At 44.6% G+C, this 20,608-nt stretch overlaps 1 protein-coding gene across 3 annotated transcripts; it reads left to right on the top strand.

Annotated features, from left to right (window-relative positions):
* The first annotated feature begins 5 nt into the window (after positions 1-5).
* On the top strand, positions 6-19,505 carry DYNLL1 (dynein light chain LC8-type 1). Of its 3 annotated transcripts, none has more exons than XM_054593943.1 (3): positions 6-327; positions 17,388-17,525; positions 19,061-19,505. In XM_054593943.1, the coding sequence occupies exons 2-3, from the start codon at positions 17,394-17,396 to the stop codon at positions 19,196-19,198; spliced, it is 270 nt and encodes an 89-aa protein (XP_054449918.1). In that variant the 5' UTR covers positions 6-327; positions 17,388-17,393; the 3' UTR covers positions 19,199-19,505. The 3 variants fall into 3 exon arrangements, with proteins under 3 accessions (XP_054449918.1, XP_054449917.1, XP_054449916.1); XM_054593942.1 differs by lacking the exon at positions 6-327 and adding an exon at positions 17,055-17,245 and having other exon boundaries at positions 19,061-19,504; XM_054593941.1 differs by lacking the exon at positions 6-327 and adding an exon at positions 17,055-17,173 and having other exon boundaries at positions 19,061-19,500.
* Positions 19,506-20,608: the final 1,103 nt, after the last annotated feature.

Consider the following 20,608-nt stretch of genomic DNA (forward strand, 5'->3'; position numbering starts at 1 on the left):
TCCCTGGTCACCAAAAGGGAGGTCGTGGAGTCCAGCTCATTGGGTTTGATTTCCGAAGGCAATTCGGTCACCAGTTGCGTGGAGTTGGGCAAGTGACTCAAGCTCCCTAGGCGTCAGTTTTCTGACTCTGTCGCGCCGCCTACCTCACAGACGTTTGTGAGCACTCACTCAGGTGATGCGGGTAAGCGCCCAGAGTGCGCCTCGCGAGCTGTCACTCAGCGTGCGGGGCCTCGGAAGGAGGGAGTCAGGCCGCTGGCTCAACTGGCTGCAGCAGAAAACGTCGCGGACGGCTGGGCTCGGCGGGGTCACAGCGGCCCTCAGCCTCAGGTCAGTAGCCCTCTGCACCATCCTGTCCCCATTTTACAATTGCTTAGAACTGAGGGTGTAAGATGGACAAAGATGGATGTAAGAGGGCTGAGAAGGACTCTGTAGCTTGGACTTGAAGCTCATTGGAGATAGGGAATGAAAGAATCATAACTTTGGCGACTCTCATTACAGAGTGCTTCTTACGTCTTGTGCTTTTAGTCCTTACCGAGAATTGGGGGAATTAGTCTCAGTTCATGAGAAACTGAGGTCTTACAGTGGGGGGTCAGGATTAGAACGCAGAGCCTGGCTCACAGCCTCTCTGCTGAGTCCTTCAGGGGCTCAGGTAGACTCCTACCTCGGCACTTTTTGCATTTACATCCCATAGTACAGGGCATTGAATCTGGGGACGTTACAGAAGTGAAGCCTTGCATCAGAAGAATCTTGATCTAAAAAGATTTGTCATATTAAAAATGAAATCTCTAGGGTAGATACAAGAAAGGAAATAAAGCAGAATGTTAACTATACAATCTAGACCAGTAGGAGTAATCAGTGTGTTCACAGAACCATTCTTTGTGTGTTTGAAAATTTTCATAATAAAATTTTGTGGGGAGGTATAAAACTTGTTAAAAATAAACTCTGTTAGCTTGGCCAGGTAGCTAGTTAAATTGATTAAAGCAGTCTCCAGATACACCAAGGTTGCAGGTTTGATTCCCGGTCAGGGCACATACACCACTCATCCAATGAATAACATAAATAAGTGGGACAACAAATCAATGTCTCTCTCCCACTCTCTAAAATCAATAAATAAAAAAAGTTTAAATGATTAAAAGAAACTCTGTTAATGCTAGCAATAGGAAGGGAATAAAACCAAATATTCTGAAGGTAGTTGACTTTAGTATACCACCTTTTAGTCTTTTTAAATCAAAACAAACAAAAAATTAGATACCCACACATAACTACTGAGTGTGTAACCTTTTTGGAAGGTAAGTTGAATGGCATACATCAGGCCCTGATAATATACATATACCTCTTAATCCAGTAATTCCACTTGCAGGATTTTATCATAAGGAAATAAGAAATCCTCACAATAAATTATTTATGTTCATTGTGTCCAGAAGAGGGAGACTTCCTCTACCGCTTCTTGAGTTCTAATGACCAGACCAGTAATAAAATTGACATAAGACCAGATTAACAGGAGAAAAACCAGTTTAATATGTGCACGTGGGAGGTCATAAATAATGATGCATCCGGAACGATGAACCAGCCAGCTTTTGTACTTTCTACACAATGAAACAGTAAATTTGTGAAGAAATGACAGGACAAGGACACTTAGGTTTTATGCTTATTACTGAGGAATCTAAACAAAATTTGGGCTTGGGTAGTAAATTAGTAAAGGAATAACAAGGTTTGTTTATGCAATTTTGGGCCGTGGATTCCTAAACTCTAGAGATATAGTATTTGTCTTAGCCGCCCCTACAGCAAGGAGGATACCTTTACAGGGGAGATTTATTCCTGTATTCAAGGCAACAAGGAAGGGTCAATGTACCCTCCATACACTGGCTGCTTATCAAGTAACTTTATTTTAAAATAGTTAACATTTTGAGATATTTTGGGGCAGCCTGCCCTGGGCCCCTACAATTGCATTCTGTGAAATTAAAAAAAAGTAAAACTCCTGATAATGAGGGAGTGGTTCAATGCAATGATAATGAATGTTACACAATTATTAAATGGTGTTTTGAAAGATATTAAGGTCACGCTAATTTAGTTAAAGTGAATTAGAAGTGTTTTATGCACACACATGCACAGAAGTATATGTTCAGAAGGAATCTAGTAAACTGGTTGACACCAGTTGTCCCTAAAGAATGCAATTGTGGGAAATTTCACTTTAGATGTCATACATTTCTGTAAAGTTGAAGATTGTTGTTTTGACTATGTTTCATTTTTGTATTTTGAAAAAACAAAAGGAATAAAATGTATGAATTATCCACTTTATACAATACTATCTCTCGCTCTCTCTGTAGTCATTGCTTATAACAAAACATGGAAGATAATATTCCAAATGTTTGTAGAGATATCTCTTGATGGAAATATTTATATTGTTATTTATGCTTTTCTGCATTTATCAAATTGTCTGTAATTGGCAGGTACTACTTTTTTAATTGAAATAAAACAATAAATTATTTCTAAAATAAAACAATCAGGACTATCTGTTGTATTCTGGATTGTATAAAGCTTCTAAAGCTCCTAGTTGTTATTCGCTGGCCTTTAGAAGACAAGCAGGAAAGAGCCCAGGGCAAATGTGATCTTGATTCTAAGTACACAGCCTTATAGGAGCTTAAAGGAATCCTAATGTCGACAGGCCTCCTTATTTGGTCGTGTATTAACAGTACCTTCTGAGTTCTACCACTCCTACATGATTGTTGCCAGGAAAGAAAAAAAGGAAAAAAAAAAAAACCTATTGGAGACAATTGGGTACTCTTCCCAGGGAGAGAGATAAATGGAATTGGCTAAGTGACCTAATAGGACTCTAGGTGGAAGACTGCCTGTGAATAGTAATGATTTAGCTTGTATTGTACACAGTCTTGCATACCTAATCTAGAACATGTGCCCAGATATGGGGATGTGGCAAGTATAGCCTTCCTGATTAGAAGGAACACAGCTCAATTGCTAGGAGGCATTTATAATCATCCATGGAACCACAAAGGTGGATTTTGTTTCTATGAGCTCGGGTACTAACTTTTGCAGGTTAGAACACAAGTGAGGCCAAAATTATTGCTTCATGCCCAAGGAGCGCATTCTCTGCTAAGGCCACAGACCCTAGGCAGGGATGCCCTTTTGAGCTTTTGCTCATCTAGTTATTCAGCATCATCAAGTGCATGTTATAATTCAGGCCCTATATGAGGCCAATGGTGTACATGTATTCAAGTTGCTATTCAGTCATTCGGAGCACAGTTGGGTCCGCTGCTGTGAGACCCTGTAATGCAGTCTTAGAGGTTATAAGAAAGGCCTCCAGAAGTACATGTTCAGGTTGAGCCCTGAAAGGCCAGTGGAATTAACCATAGGGAAGAAGGGAAGGGCTTTTCAGGCAAAAAGAACTGCGTGATGATTGACCAGATAGAAGAGAGCACAGCAGACCAGGGACAATTCCCACTGCCCTACAATATGGCTAGGGCAAGTTTAAGCGGGGAGAAGGAACTGAGGCTGGGGCTTCAAGGCCTAGTAGGCCATTTTATGGAGTTTAGGCTCCTACTGAGGGCAGTGAGTAACCACTGAAGAATTTTAAGGAATTGTGTTGGGATGAGAACTCCATAGAGGCGATATGGGAGTTGGGGAGGAGACTGAGAGCTAATTTTACTAGAGGGCAGCCTATAGGACAGTAGAAGAAAGGAGAAGTGAGGTGAGACATGTGGCAGTAGCTGCCATTAGGAGGGAACTTAGGGAAAGAGGAGAGATGATTAAGAGGTCAGTGTAGGAAGTATTTCTGTTTAATTGCAGTGTAAAGCCCCTCCTGTGACTTCATAGATTGCTTTGTTAAAACCACATTGCCCACTAATAGCCCTGGCTGGTGTGGCTCAGTGGGTTGAGTGCTAGCCTGCGAACCTAAAGGTTGCCAGTTTGAGTCCCAGTCAGGGCACATGCCTGAGTTGTGGGCCAGGTCCCCAGTTGGCAGTGTGCGAGAGGCCGCCAACTGATGTTTCCCTTGCATATCCATGTTTCTCTCCCTCTCTGTCTCTCTCTAAAAATAAATAAATAAAATCTTTTTTTTTTAACTACATTATCCATGAATGATTTTGGAGTTGAAGTATTGTTCTCAGAAGATAGACAGTGTGTTCAGATTAGCCCAAAGGTGAGTATAGGTAAGAACAGGAATAGCCCCAGATGGCCCATGGACTAGCAGGTTACACAAGAAAATAGCATGGGAGTGGGTGCTGGGATACTCTAGCTAGGAGACCACTGCAATCACCCAAGCAAGAGGTGCCAGTGACCTGATGCAAGGTGATAAGAGATAGAGATACTAATGAGATTAGATATCCCAAGAAGATGCAGTCATAGGACTTGGACATACATTGGACGTGGAAGCAGAGGAAGGAGCAAAAATCCAGGTTGGTTCCTGGGTTCCTGGCATCGGGGCCTGGTTAGGCCGTGATAGCATTCTGAGATTAGGAACAACGCAGATGGAAATGATCTGCAGGGGATGGATGATGATAAGTTCAGGTATGTGTGGAGGACATGAGAAGGAAGGATAAGAAATGCGATGACTCTAGGCTTTATGTGCTGGAGACAGAATTCCAGGTGCATGACCTAATGATGGTGGATGGGCATTGGAGTCAGAGAAATGGGATGGGACTCTCCTTCCTGCAGAGATAAGCTTTCATTTAAAATTTAAGAGAGTTCAGTAAAATTAATCATTCCTAATAAGATGATAAGAGTGGCATCAATGGGCTCATCTTCAGAATGAAAAGAAGCCTTTGACCTTGGCAAACTGTTAAGAGTTAATGTATTTCCCACAGCAAGCTATTTACTCCCTGGAAGGGAGTTGGGCGGTGCCCAAGAAAAAAAATAGAACAATTAACAGTGGAGATAAAACATTCTCTGAACCTGCCCATCTGGTTTTCTCCCTTTCCCTATGACATCGAGTCCCCTCTGGCATTCCAGCAAAAGGATTTCTTCTCTGCCAGTCTCAGTCGTGACCCTGGCCATTGGGAGCAGTGGGCAGAAGAGGAAGTGATGGGAGTGGACCATCAGTGGGAAAATGAGTCATCTCGGAGAAACTAGTCCAGGCTGGCAGGGAGAGCCGTGGGCTGGGTCGCTGTGGAATGTGTTCCTGGGCACAGCACCTTGGGAGCTTTCTCTCTGTCCTTTGCCACTATATCTGTGTGATGGGCAAAAATAAAACATCTTCTGGAGAGCTACATAATAAAGAATTTGTTGTGCAGGGGAGGATGGGGAGCAGAGCAGAGCTAGAGGATTTGGGGAGACTTTGGAATGGGGGTGTGGAGACTTTAAGGAGGCAAATGCCATGTGTGGGAAGATGAGAAGATGGAAAAGATAATGCAAGAAGAGTTGCAGTGTGTTGTGAATATTATTCCCCTTTGGTGTTTTCTTAAGAGACTGCAGAAAATCTTCAACACTATTTTATAAATTATTTTTGGATATTGAACTATGTTTTGTTTTGTTTTTAATGTGGCTAGACAAGTAGTAACCCAAGGGCCTACTTTTATTCATGTAAAGCAGTTAGCATCCTGAGTTTGTAGCAGCTCTGTTGCTTGATTTTTGCCAACTTGCTATATTCTGATGGAATATAGCTTGTCATATCAGGGCTTCCTTTTCTTGGATTCATGGGTTTCAAGGGTTAGTGAACCACTGCCTCAACAGCCAGCCCCCACCTCAACCCTGCAAAGTTGTACAAGTTGTGAAGTTAGATCCAAAATGTGCATGTGAGCAGGAAAGTCTTTATTCTGGGAGAATATCCATGCAGCGTTACCAACAGAACTTTGGATAATGACGGAAACATTCTATATCTGGGTTCTATGAGGGTCCTTTGCTGCATGTAGCTATTAAAACACTCAAAATGTGGCTTCTGCAACTGAGAAATGGAACTATTTGTAATCACTTAATTTTAATGTAAATATACAAATATGGCTAATGGCTCCCATTTGGACAGTGCAGTTCATCATTCTCAAAGGTGCGTGAACCACACCCCTGCACTCCCCACTGGGGCCAGTCACTTCTCTTTAGAGTCCTTTTGTGTTGGCACATAGTAGGTACTTAAAAAACACTATTGATTTTATTGACTAGTACTTAAAGAGTTACTCTAGCTCCAGAAAAGGAGAACTGAGATAGAAAAGGACAAAGTGGGCTCCTTAAGGTCCACCAAGTTTTATATTCTAAGCTCCAAATGCCTTACCCTCAACCCAGATCTTTTCCCTAAACATTTTCCACTCGATCACATACCTTGGAAACTTTACAGCAGGGTAAACCAGAAACACAAGCAAAGGCTTGAAGGGATGCAGAAAGATTAATGACAGCGCTAATAATGTTTTATGAAAGAGGATGCCTTGATTTAATAGAATCCTAATGTTTCTGGACTCAAACCAATTTTTTACTAAGCAGATTTTTAATGAACCGTGTTAATATAATTTGGCAATGGCACTTTAAAAGTAAACATTCCTTAAACTGAAAAAAAAAAAAAAACCCAAAAAACACACACACACCCAAATATGGGAAATATCTGGAGATTTTTAAAAAGTTAAATAAGAAACGAACCGAGGGCCAGGAAGCTTGTAAGCCACACATCCCCCAGTGCTAACACATGCTCAGCAACTGAAGTTCCTTCTGTCTGGCTGAGGCTGCTTCTCCCCTTTGGACAGCACATGGGCAGGGCTTCAGTGAATGTCACATTGACAAACATTTCCTGCAGCTAGGCAGCTGGCGACCAGTTTCTTTTGTTAATATGTCCTTCTCGTCGGCTGCCAATCTGTCTATAGCTATGGCACACTCCTTGATGGGGCCTGCAGGAGCCTAGGTTTATTCTCCCTCACTGAATGCTTCGACCCCAGCCCTGAGAGCCCAGAGTTTCTTACCTGACATCTGGGACTTTGGTGGCATCCTGCCTCCTTGTCCACTCAACATTTGTTCATTCATTCAACTTTTACTGAGCTACAGAATGTCTGGCTCAGTGCCAGAGATACAGCAGTGAACAAGACCCAAATTCTGCCCTCACGCCTTTCCCAGACAGCTCAAAAGACAATTACAACAAAGTGAGATATGTGCTGTGAGAAATACAGGGTGCTCCTGAATCTCTTAACCAAGACTGGGGTGGAGTGTTCATGGAAGAATTCCCAGAAGGAGTGGCTTCTAAGCCGAGATCTGAAAAATCAGCTGGTGTTAGCTAGGTAAATGATGAGAGGAAAAGAAAAGCATTCCAGATAGAAGGAAAAGCATGTCCAAAAACGCTGGGAGGACAGAAAAAAAGCTTATGCTTTAGGGAAGCTCAATAGCTCAGCACAGGTAGGACATGGGATAGGAGTGAGGGTGTTCCTTCTCACTCTGCAGCCCCAAGTGACTTAGGGTGAGGTGCCCTCGTGTCAATCAGAGCCTGGCTGTGTTAGATTATATATGTAAGTGCTAAGTATTTCAGCTGCTCAATGGAAATCTGTGAGCTTCCTTTACCATACAAATATTTATTGTACATCCCTGAATAGTATGATTGTGAAGGAGGTGAGATGCTCAGGCTGGGGGGAGGGGAAAGCCTGAGGGGAGTACAGTCTCACAGTTTCCTAGGGGAGCTGTGAATAGCAAAAGGGTGCTTGTTTGGAAGCCAGAAGGAAAGCAGAAGAGGACTAAGCAAAAATCCAACAATCCCTCCCAGGCCTGAGGAAGATGGGCCGCAGGGGACGCCGAGTTCAAAATGCTAGGTTGTTTATTAATAATAACTACGATTCCCCCAAAACCTGGAAAGGGCCTCAAGGTCTATCTGGAGGGAGCTTGTTACATGGGAAAACGTGCAGTTCTGAATACCATGCAGATGTTAAAAAGGCCAAGTCCATGCATTTGCAGGCATGGAAAGATCTCCAGGCTATCTCTGGAACGCCTACTGTGTACATTGTGCTTGGTGCTAGGGACAAAGCAGTGGAGGAGACAAAGTTGCTGGCCCCCTGGAAAGAACCCCATCTCCACCCCTTTATCGGCCCTTCATAATTTGCCTTGACCAGCCTCTCCTTACCTATTATTCCTCTGCCAGCTTCGCTGGGATGTGCTTTGTCTGAAGCCTGTACTAGCTCCTTGCAGGGGCTACCTCTCCTTGGAAAGTTGCTTTCTCCCCTCTGCCTCTCCAGTCTTGCCTGGCCACACCCTCCTTGGCCTTCAGACCCCTGATTCAGTGAGGAGCTGGTGTGCACTGGTACCAAGACCTGTGTGACACAAGTATAGAACTTTCCTCTTAGTTGGTAACTCTGTAGGACCCAGTTACCCCCTAGTGCGCCTTTCATCCCCTCTGTATTTTTGCTGGTTGATTTGTCTGAGCACATTCTAGAACCTTTTCATTAAGTTCTATAATGGCATCTTGTTGGTATTGTAACTGAAATGGTGTTAAATTTATAAATTTACATGGGAAAAATTTTTTTAATTCTTGCTATATTTGGTCTTCCCATTCAGAAGCTTGGCATCACTTTCCATTTATTCACATATTTTTTTTCTATTTGTGGCTTATAATTTTTATATTTATTGAAGTCTATATATCTAGCAGTGTGCTTAATATTCAGTGACTTCCTGTGGTGTCTTTTTTGACATCACCTCTGACAGCAAATGTGTTGTTTTTCTACATCAGTTTTCCAAAACCAACTCAGTGTCCAACGATTTGATTCTGACACTGCCCAGAGTTTGTGCATACCCCCGCAGGTTAAGCGCTTAGGCCCAAAGGACTTACCATCACTTCAGACACTGGCTGCAAATGAGGTTCTTAGTCTACCCACACTTTGGCTCACTACAAATTTGGGGGTTCAGATAGACTGCATGTTTATGTATTTCCTAAAATTCATATGTTGTCCCAGTTGCCGCACTGGCCCCTCTGGTCCACTCTCCTCAGTGACCTTTTGATCCTGTGAGTCCCCACCTATAGTCTTTCAGGGCCAGTGGTGGCCTCAGGATGGAATCCATGTGTCTTAACCTGTTCACAAGTCCCCAAGGGTCTGGTTGCTGCCCACACCTCCAGGCTCATCTCTCCCAGTTCCCCGCATCACTTCTCTGCGGCCAAGTTGGCCTTTCTTCAGTTATCAACCTTGTTCTAGCCTTCATGCCTTTGAGCACGGTATTCCTTTCATCTAAGAAGCTCCATACAGTTCTTCTTGGTGTAGGTTCCTGTTCCATTAGATTGCTGCTTAAATGTGACTTCCCAGAAAAGCCTCCCTGCCTTCCAGGCTAGGGCAGAGCCCCATTAACAGCTCTCATACCAGCCTACCTTCTCTGTCATAGTATTTGTCACAACTGTAATCACTCCATCATGTGCATCTTGTTCAATGCCCATCTCTTCCACAAGCAAAATGTAAACTCCATTAGGACAGGAGCCATATCTGACTTATTCCCTTCCTGTTCCTAGTGCCTACATTGAGCCTCCTACCAAGTAGGTGTTCAATATCTGTTGAAAAATGAATAAATGAGTGAGAAGCGGGGCAGGAACTCCCAATGTTTATTCTCTAAGTGGCCAAGGCACTTAGGCAGGAAAAATTAAATAAGTAATGGAGTGTCTCTTGAATAGGTGCCAAAGGATGTAAATACATCTCTGGACATAGTGCCTAGCTGAGACACTGGCCCATGGTAAAAATTCAGAGAATGTTGCAGCTGAATAAGCATTACCTCTTCCATCTGTACATACTCCTCCCTTGGTAGTGATCTCATCCCGTTCCATGGCTTTAAATGTCATTTATAAGCTGATGACTCCCCAGGTTATAGCTCTAGCCTAGACCTTGTCTCAGAACTCGTATTTCCAACTGCATATATGACACCTCCACTTGAAATGCCTAAGAGGCATCTCAAACTTAACATGGCCAAAACAACTTTATGTTTCTGTTTTGGTCAGCATTCTCTAACCCAGTCTATTCTTCTCATTGTTCCGGCTGCAAATCTTGGAGTCATGTTTGACTCCTCTTTTCCCTCATACCTTGTATTAAAATTTTTAAATTTTTACTTATTTATTTGAGAGAGAGAGAGAGAGAGAGAGAGAGAGAGAGAGAGGAAAGGAGAGAGGGAGAGAAACATTGATTTGTTGTTCCATTTATTTATGCATTCATTAGTTGACTCTTGTATGTGCCCTGACAGGGGATTGAACCCACAAGCTTGGCGTTTTGGGACAATGCTCTAACAAACTGAGCTACCTGGCCAGGGCCTACCTTGTGTTAAATTATTCAGCAAATCTGTCAGCTTCACCTTCAGAATTTATCCAGAATCCAACCACCTCTCTCATCCTACCTCTGCCTGGTTCAAGCCTCCATCACCTTTTGTCTGGATGGTTGCAATAGACTCTACCTGGCCTCTCTGCTCCCCTGCTTCCCTATACTCTGTCCTCTACTCATTAGCCAGGACATCAGATCTGGACTCAAATGGCACCTTTTCAGAGAGGTCTTCCCAGAAAACTCTATTTGAAATAAGACCCCTTGCCTGTCACCCTTGGTCTCTTACTCTATTTTTACCCATTGTAATTATCAGGGTTTGACATTTTTGCTTGTTATCTTTATTCTCCCAATAAAATATACGTCCCATGAAGAAGGGACTTTGCCTACTATGTTCTTCTTGTGCATCCCTACTAGAGTTCCAGTCACCAGTTACTATGTGTGAAGAGGGGCAGGGTTTCTCTCACACCAACAAACCGTTCTCCAGACACTAGTTGGGTGTCCTGCAATTTCGGCTCAATTCTGACACCCAGAGATAGCATCAGATTACTTAAGTTAAGGGTCCAGCCCTATAAGACTACCCTCCCACCCTGCTTCAGACTCCAGTCACAAGCCCATGTTGTTACCTGGACTTCTGACTGACTGGCTCCAAATGCAGAGGTTCCCATGACCCCTTCCTCGGGCTTGACTAATTTGCTAGAGCAGCTCACAGAACTTAGCAAAACATGTTACTTACTAGATTACTGGTTTATTATAAAAGGCTATAACTCAGGAACAGCCAGAGGGAAGAGACGCACAGGACAAGGGGTGGGGACAGGGTGCAGAGCTCCCATGCCGCACCACGCATGCCATTTTCCCAGCCCCTGTACGTGTTCGCTAACTCAGAAGCTCTCTGAACCCGTCCTTTGGGTTTTTGCGGAGGCTTCACTACATAGGCACAATTGATTAAAATGTTGGTCGTTGGTGACTGAACTCAGTCTCCAGCCCCTCTCCCCTTCCTGGAGACTAGCTCCCATCCTTAGATGCTTTCCAAAATCGCCTTATTAACACAGACCCCGTCATGGTGGGAAGGAGCTTGTTATAAATAGCAAGACACCCGTTTCACCTTTAACTTGGAAGGGATTCCAGGAACTGAGGACAAGAGACCAAATATTATGATAAAAGATGCTCCCATTGCTCTTGTTGCCCAGGAAATTCCAAGGATTTGGGGAGCTATGATCCAAGAAGTAGAGTGAAGCCCAAATATATATTTATTATTATAAATCACAATATCACAATCCTCAGCACCCAGAACAGTTCTCTCAGAAAAATCTCTCAGCAATCATGAACAAAACCTTAATTTCAAGAGAGTCAGGTTTTTCCTAGTCAGTGAATAGGAATGGAGATGCCAGAAGTCAGATACTAACTACCCGTCTCTTTGTCTAGGGCCCTAGAATAATTGAGATTTAACTTGGGGCCACTTTTCATTATAATTAAAGGGTGACACAGAGGTAACCTAGTGAGTCAGAAGAGGCTCATTGGCTCCTAGAGCTGACTCAGGTCCTGCCTCTTGGTCCAAGCTGGGAGGGATGGGGATGCAGGGGGAGAGGGTGGGCAAGGAGCATGTTCTGTAATTGTTGGATCTCCCATCCCTTCCTTTGTAAGTAGACCTTCCTGCCTTGTGCTCTTTACATGGGGCTGTGAGTTTGGGAACTATGACATTTGGACTCAGTCCAGGTTAGCTGGGGCAGTGGTTCTCAACTAGGGGTGATTTCACCCTCTAGGGGACACTTGGCATTGTCTGAAGATGTTTTTAGTTGACAACTGGGCATGAGGTACAATTGGCATCTGGTGGATAGAGGCCAGGGATGTTGTTAAACGTCCTCCAATGCACGGGACAACCCCCACAACAGTAAACTTTCAGGTTCAAAATGTTAGTGCCAAGGTTGAAAAATCCTGGTTTAGGGTAACATTCTAGCATCATTGAATTTTGCCATGTTCTAAGTTCTGCACCACATACTTTGCATGCACCAGCTCAATCACCAAATTGCTCCTGAGAAACAAGGACTATTAACAATATCCATTGTACAAATGAGGAAGCCAAGGCTCAGGGAGTTGGGCTCGCTTACCAAAGGGTCACATGCCTTAGTAGGGTACAGTCAAGATGTAGACCCTGGTCTGCCTGGCCTGAAAGTCTGTACTTTTAGCCTCTGCTCTGGATTGGTCTGCCCACTGAGGGGAATCTACTAGGCCTCTCTGGATGTGCCTGGATTTATTACCTCCATGGATAGGAGGCTGAGCACTGAGCCTCCAAAGGTATCTGTGTATGAAGATGAGGCTTGGCTATTGGCCAGAAGGGAGATTTTCTTCCCCGAATTGTCCCTGCCTGCCTGACCTCACTGCCCCTGCACTGCAGCACAGTACTTGGCTCGTAAGCTCAGTTCTCCTGCCAGCCCCAGGCTCGTGCCAGTCCTTCTCCCTAGGGAGGATGCCTCTGTTCAGACCTAGGAGCACTCTCCCATGGAGCCCCTCCTTTCCGTGCAGGGGCCTTTGAGTCAACTCTGGGGGCTGCCAGGTCCCATCTCACTTCCTTCCAGGTGAGGGAGGGTTGGAGCTCCTGGGTTGGTGACAGACTCCTGGTCCAAGAAAGGACTTGAGGTCCCAGAAAATCTTGAAAAGTGATCACTGGCCAGGGCTGGGAACAGTGCGATCCTGAGCTGGTGGCGGGGTTGAGGTGGAGCAGGCTGTGATGCTTCCTAGCCTGTTTGCGGGAGGGTACAGACCCAAGTCCTGCAAGGAATGCCTCACCCTGCTTATTGACAGCCCCAAAGGGCTTTCTTAAGGCCTTGGGAAAATATGTTGGCTAAAGTACAATGGTAATTTGTCCAGGGAAGCTCAACACAGTCAAGGACCAACTCAGGGTCAAGTTTGGGAGGAAACAGTGCTGAATTATTTTGAAATACCCAGTTTCTTCCTAACCATCCATCCATCCATCTACCCAACATATATTTAGGGAGCCCCTGCCAGGGGCCAGGATATTTAGAGTTCCCAGGGACACACAAAATGGCTCTCTTTGGGAGGAAGGACAGCTTGGTTTCCATCTACAGCGTGGGACTGTAGAGTCTGACCAGAGTTAAAATCCCAGCTCTATTATTTCCTAGCAGTGTGACTTTAGGCAAGGAACTTCACATCTCTGAGCCTCATTTTCCTCATGGAGTTGTGAGACATCAATGAGATAATGTGTCCCCCAAAGCCTGGCACATAGTAAAGTGCAATACATAGTAGCAAGAACTACCATTTTTTTTTTTTTTTGGACATTTGCTGGGTCTTTAGATACCCTATTTAATATAATCCTGGCTACCAGCCCATAATGAAAGCATTATCTCCATTGAAAAATCAGGAACCTGCCCCTCTGAGAGTTAATAACTTAGGCTTTTCCAAGATCTGTCTCATTCCAAAGCCCATGCTCTCAGAAATTTTGCCTCCCTCTAACTTTGAATAGAAGATGCATGTTTTCAGGCTCAGAAGGGTTTTCTAGAAAATTTAGTAGCTAGGAGTGGAACAGAGTGAGTTGCCCAGATATGTGATGCTATGGAATCCCAGTTGGGCCAATTCAGTTGGACCTGGTGAGGGAATCTTACATTCATTCCAGGAGTTTGGTTTATTCTAGGTCAATTAGTCTTTATCCTTCTTGGGTTTTGAATCCCTTAGTGCATCTGGTGGAAGCTATAGATCCTCACCCTGGGAAAATGCCTGTAGATACACTTTGCACATAATTCCAGGGGGTTGTGAAACTTCTGAAATCCATCTGTGGACCCCCTTTAAGAACCCTCCTATAGGGCAGCATTTCCCAAATGTGGGACACATGTCACTAGTGGTGTCCAAGATCAATTTAGCAACATGAGAACAAAATGTTTCATATTCTAATATTTATATTTTATAGTTACCTTCTGTTTATGACAAATGAGACTGGTTTTCCATTTATGGTGATGATAGAAATTTGCGTTTAAAACTACACTTATTTTTAAAAGTAAAGTGACTTTAATTAAAGAAAAACATTGAATAAATAATAGTAGAGGTAGGGTGCAGGTATGGCAAAAGTCATGAGAATGATTTAGAAAATTCTCTGGTGGTTTCTACTTGGTGGACTCATCCTGGATCTCATGTGAACCTCCAAAGGACTCTGGAAATGACCTATTCAGAGGCTCTCTAAATCTGATGGAATGGTTCTGATCAACCAAGAATTCTGTTGAGTCTCCACTTCCTCCCCTTCCTCTGGAATCCCTCTAGTGCCTGTGATGAGCTGAATCCTCCCTACTGCCTATCAAAACTACACCAGAGATAGCTTTCATGCAGCTCTAAGTGCAGGCATTTTGGTGCTCTAACAATTCATTTATTTAGCATTCATTCAGCAAACAACATATGCCAAGTGGCAAACAGGCCATGCTCCATTCCCTCCCAGAAAGCATGAAATCCCCAGCACCAAAAGATAAGCCAACCTGTCCGGTGTGATGGGAAGAGCACAAGTTTGGAGTCAGACCAGGATCTCATAGAGCTGGCTCCATAACTCACTGAGTAATCAAGGGCAGGTCCCTTCACCTATGTGGGTTTTTTCTGACACCTCTTCTGATACTGTGTTGTTTTTTTTCCCTACCACCAAGCACATATCTTTCAACCAATTCTCCAACATCAGCTCGGTGTCCAACAATTCAACTCAGTTCTGATACTGACTCCCAGAGTTAGCGCAGACCCCACAGGCTAAGGGTTCAGTCCCGCAAGACTGTCCACACTTCTGATGCAAATGGGGTCCTCAGCTACCCTCACTTCATCCAGCTGACTACAAATTTGGGGGTTCCCATAACTGCTTCCTCAGGTTCGATAGTTCTCTAGAATGACTCACAGGACAGTATTCTACTTACTATCACAGATTTATTACAAAGGATACAACTCACTAACAGCCAAATGGAAGAGATGTGTAAGGCAAGATATTGAAGGTGGGGATGGTACCCAATCTGGGTGCAGGTGCGCCACCCTCACAGCACCTCATGGCAAGCAGACAGCTATGCCAGGAGGGAGAGAGGAGGAAAGGGGTCCAAGGCACAGCTGTTGCGAGGAATAACAGAGTGCAAACACTTGGTGGTAAGCAACCACTCAATAAGCAGCTGCTGTTCTTATTACCTCATCCACTTTACTCTGCCTATGATATGCGTGTGTGCGTGTATGTGTATGGAAAGTAAAGGCCCCCAAGAGGGATTCCGGGTTCTGGTGTCATTAGATTCCATAGCTCAGAGTCACATGCCCAAGTAATGTAGAAGCACTAACCCAGCTTCACTCCCAACTTCTTCCTCAGGAGTGATTCTGTATAGAACTATTTTAACTCTTCAAACCAATAATCTGAGTATTGGAAACACGGAGCTGGGGAAAGCCTCTTAATAATTTAATTGATATATATATATATGTTGTACCTGAGGTGCTCATTATTCCCACTTCTTTCTCTTTGGAGTTGTGCACCTCTGTCTGGTCAAACGGTAAAGGGGCTCTGGGTTCATGAGAGCAGATGGTCAAGAAGAAAAATGCGGAAGTGTAAACAGAAAGCTCTGGTTACATAATTAACCTGATGGCTTGTCTATGGAAGTTCAAAAACACATAGACATTTAAGGGTTGGTTCAAAGCCTTGCTGTGACTCTTGGGACAGTTCCATAAACTGATAGTTTCTGATACGATTCGCTGAGCACTTACTATTTACCACACGTTGTGCTGAGAACTTCAAAGGCATTACTTTATTTTATACTCCCAACATGCCTATGAAGTGTTTTCTCTTTATATTTGTCCCCCTTTACAGATGAAGGAAACTGAAATTTAAACAGCTAGTAAATGAGAGTGCAGGGATTTAAATCCAGAACTGACCCTGCTCCCTAACCTCCCAAGACCTTGCTTTTTTAACCACTTAGTGGTTAGGTTAGCCTCTCTAAGCCAGAGGAAATATCTCTGGCGGATGCCTTTATAATCATTAGAGCACCTCAGCCTTAAAGATAAATCCTCAATCAAGAAACTCCCACACAGGAAAGACTGCCTCATCAGGGCAAGATGCCCCACCCAGGGCGCACACACCCAAATCCACCCAGAGTGCTCCCCCACCCTTAAACGAGGCCTGCATTGCCCAACAGGAAGACCCCATTCATGCGGCGGGGCGGGGGGAGGGGCGGAGTGTGGGTGGAATAAATTCCTTAATTCATAAGGAAACCCTCTCCTCTTCCTAAGGAGTCTCTCCCCAATATTTCTAAGGAGGACAGGCTCCATAATTTGCGGGACACAAACCGAAAAGTAAATGTGAGGTCCCTTGCTAAAAAAAAAAAAGAAAAGAAAAAAAATTCAAGCATTAAATCAAACCCTCAGGTTCCATCTTCCTCGACTGCACTCGTCTATTTACCCAGGTAGCTGACCCTACTTCAGAGCTACCGTTTCACTGAAGGGACTGGCCACCTCAGTCAGAATCCGTAAATCCTTCCGACCTGGGTGGACCTGACTAACCAGCGTTCGAGAACAAACCTTGGGACAAGGTCCGTAAATTTGGAATCACTTCTGGATTGCGCAGAAGCTTCCCTCGCACCCCTCTAGACGCTCGGTTGTTCTCAATAGCGCGCCTCAGCTCCACCTTCGGGGTGTGTGGGCCTCACCGCGTGCGGCCCATTGCCGGGGCAACCGACGCCACTAGCAGTGCATTGTGGTCTGCAACAAAATGCAGGAGAAAGATCCTGCGGGAACCATTGAGACCATAGACCAATAGGAGAGCCATAGGGGTTGCATCAAGCCAATAGGAATGTCGAGTGGGGGCGGGGCCTTCGGGAGCAGGGCGGAGCCTAGGCACTAGGCGGCGGTGTCTGCTGTGGTGCTCCTTAGTTGCGCCACGGTTTCGGTAGCGACGGCTTCTCCCGCTGGGTGTGAGCTTCGTCAGCCCCTCCCCCAGGAGACCGTTGCAGTTGGCCAGCACCTGCTCCACTGTGAGAGTCTTGGGGCTCCGGGGAGGCTTCGCTACCTTATTTTGTCCCCCTCCGGACTTCTCCCGCGGTTGGGTGCGTGTGGACCGCGCTCCCTGAGAAGTGGTGTGGGGGGCGTCATCCCGGGATGGCGTGGAACGGGCGGGGGGTAGCTGCCGTTTTGCAGGCGCATTCTGCACCCTAACTCCTCACCCCTTGTCTTGCCCTCGTTCCGCAGGTAACCATGTGCGACCGAAAGGCAGTGATCAAAAATGCCGATATGTCGGAGGAGATGCAACAGGACTCCGTGGAATGTGCTACTCAGGCGTTGGAGAAATATAACATAGAGAAGGATATTGCGGCCCATATTAAGAAGGTGAGGACGGGGCGCTAGTCGGGGGCTGGGGCTGATGGCGCTCAGCCGGTGGCGAGTCACAACTTAGTTTCTTTCCCGGGATTGTGCATCCCTGGAGCGCCTGGCAGAGATCCTTGAGGGCACGCGGGGCAGCTCGGGCGTAGAGGTTTCCAGAAAGAACGCAAGTGAATTTTCCGCTCCTCTTGGGAAGACCAGAATCTCGGCGCCCCAAGTTTTTTTTATTTATTACCCAGTTCTGACAGGGAAAGCGCCACCTAGCAACGGTTTCCACGATCGGGGAGCAGCGGTTCCCCCTTCTGCACGATTCCTGCGCCGAAGATCCATCTGGGTGTTCGGGAGGGAGGAGCGCGTGGGTGTTTCCAGCCAGGCCGGAGGGGGATCTTGCCAGCCTTCCAGTGGGGAGTTTAGCCGCCAGTTGAGAGAAAGTAGGTGGTAGTGGTAGTTGGGGGACTAGGGTGAGGGCTTGGTAAATGACAGTATGTAGACAGCTGTCAGAACTGCCACCTGCTCCTGCTGTGCTTTCTGGAAGGGAAGGAAGCTGGCAGCCTCAGTCGTGAGAGGGTTGCAGTCGAGAATGGGAAGATGAAAGACTTGAGATGAAATAAATCTTTTTTTTTTTTTGACAAACGCAGCAGTGCATTCCTATAGCTTGTAAGAATGTTCTCTTTGATCTGAAAGATGTTCATGCTGCATACAATATGAGGAGCCAAGCCACATTCTAATAATTTTATAGATAGGGATTAGCTGTGGCCCCTGTCTATGGTAACCTAGTGAGAAAATGAGCACGGGCATTCTAGTTAGTCCTCAATCTCTTGGAGTGGGGAAAACAGAGGAAAAGTGTTCCTGCAGTATATCGGCCTCAAGATACATGTCAAAAGGAGGGCTATTGAAATTATAATTAAGGACAAAATGTGACCAGGTGGTTGTCAGATTCTACTCCCAGCATTCTTTTTATAGGAGCAGTGGAGTGCCAAGTGTCTTGTCTCCTTAAATTAAAATTTTGATCCACAGTGGTTTAGATGCTAACTGAGACTTCGTTCTTTTGGAAGTCTTTTGTTATAAGGGATACTGGCGTGCAGTTAAGGAATGAGTTATAATGGGGTATTGTGGGCTAAATATTTACCCTTTTCTAGGATTTGGGGGTGCATGGCATGCAGTAGGATTGTTTAGTTCTGTTTACACACGAGATTACATGATAAACTGGATCTGTTGATGTCTCCGGCTATCAGTGAATATTACAGAAGTTATGAAGGTGGTATTACCACGATAACAAAAGTGCCCTGTCTTTGAGGCTGCCCTTTGTGCCTTCTACATCCCAGCCCGTTCCCAGCTTAGCTCAGACTGCAAGTATGTTTGCATTAATGCACTATGTAGGCGACTTGGAGCTGGGGAGCATTCTTTCGTTCTAAGAATTTGCAGATGCTAACGTTCCTCTTTTTTGCCCCTGCAGGCTCTGCCTATCCAGGAGGCAAACTCTGACCTCTGGTTTACCACTAAAATTCTACTGTGCTTTTTCTCTCCCCTCCCCCCCTTAGGAGTTTGACAAGAAGTACAACCCCACCTGGCACTGCATCGTGGGGAGGAATTTCGGTAGTTACGTGACACATGAAACCAAACACTTCATCTACTTCTACCTGGGCCAAGTGGCCATTCTTCTGTTCAAATCTGGTTAGAAGTGGACTGTACCACATCCCCAGTGATCCATCCAAAAATAAGGATTGCAGCCTAAATTCCAAATACCAGAGACTGAAATCTTCAGCCTTGCCTAAAGGAACACCTTGATCTTGAAATCTTGAACCATTATTGTGTTTGTACAGGGCATTCTCTGTACTCATTTGTTGTGGTTATAAAACAATTAGCAAAACAGCTTACATTTGTATTTATTTTCTATTCCATACCTCTCTGCTCCATGTTTTTCCTCCTCAAAATCCATTCCTTTTCCCCCCAAAATAAATCTGTTGGAGAACTTTGTGTTACAATTTGTTCAACTAATCTAAGGTTGTTGAAGGTGGCCCATAGCCATTTAGGTTAGTGGGGGGTGAGTCCTTGAAGTAAGTTTCTGTGGGAATATGGTACACCAACCTATTCAGTACTTTAACTCATCATTGTCAACTCATCTGCAACTGTCATGTCTTGTAGAAGAATACTGAGAAGTGCGTGTCAGAGAAACTTGGATTAAGTCTTACACCTAACCTGATACTGTCCTTAATTAAGTGGTCATTAAAAGATGTTGCTATAGAATGTTCTGGGCCTTAGATCAAGTGGTTGTGGTGATGAATGTGTCGCAGAACTCCTTTAGGTAAGCTTTCTTTTGCTGTAAAATGGAAATATGCTAAGTTGGGCTAATGAGAAATTTGGTCTCTGGGCTATCCCCATTCCCTTGCCAGGCCCTAAAAGGATACTGCAAAGATTAAAGGTGGTTTTAAAAGGAAGAATGAGCAGCAGCCCTCCATGTGATTCTTACAAAGTCTATGCAGGAATTTAAAATGTGTAAGCCTGCTGTGCTGTGCTTTAGCTGTAGCCAGAAACCCAATTAACAAATATTAAAGCTGGATAAGTAGTCTTCATTAAAGGTTTCCTGCTATCAATTTTAGGAAGATACACATCTTTTAAGAAAAGCAAATATGGCAGACTTTTCTTCTAGGTAGAAAGGAAATACTCCAGAGGCTGAAACAATCCACAACCATCTTGGGAAGCAAGGGCCCGGCTTTCTAGTTTCCCTATGCTCAGTATTCATGTGAAGTAAGGATTTTTGTTTTAGCTGTTGGACCTGTGAGATAAAATTAGGATTCCTGAGCAGCCAGATCATTGTTACATAGGAAGGGATGATAGGTTTGAATTGATAGGTGATGACTCCATCCTAACAGCAGCATTGGGAGATTGTTTTTCTTTAGTGGAACATGGTGAAGTCCTAGTGAAGTTGAGCTATTTTAGGACTGGGAACATTTTCAATCTGTTCATATAAATACAAGCAGCTGGACGTTGGGGGTTCTGACTTAGATTAAGCCCATATCTACTGCTAGGAAGTAGCTTTTAACTTATTTTTTGAGTCAAATATGAGGAAACCACATTGCTGTGGAGAT

The sequence above is a fragment of the Pteronotus mesoamericanus genome, unplaced genomic scaffold (assembly GCF_021234165.1).
Source record: "Pteronotus mesoamericanus isolate MK-2021 breed Mesoamerican mustached bat unplaced genomic scaffold, CSHL_Meso_final scaffold_507, whole genome shotgun sequence".
Lineage (NCBI taxonomy): Eukaryota > Metazoa > Chordata > Mammalia > Chiroptera > Mormoopidae > Pteronotus > Pteronotus mesoamericanus.

Coding starts and splice junctions, on each gene's coding strand:
- DYNLL1 (XM_054593943.1), top strand. CDS start 17,394: ATGTGCGACCGAAAGGCAGTGATCAAAAATGCCGATATGTCGGAGGAG. Junction 17,526..19,060: donor TTGCGGCCCATATTAAGAAG/GTGAGGACGGGG, acceptor TCCCCCCCTTAG/GAGTTTGACAAGAAGTACAA.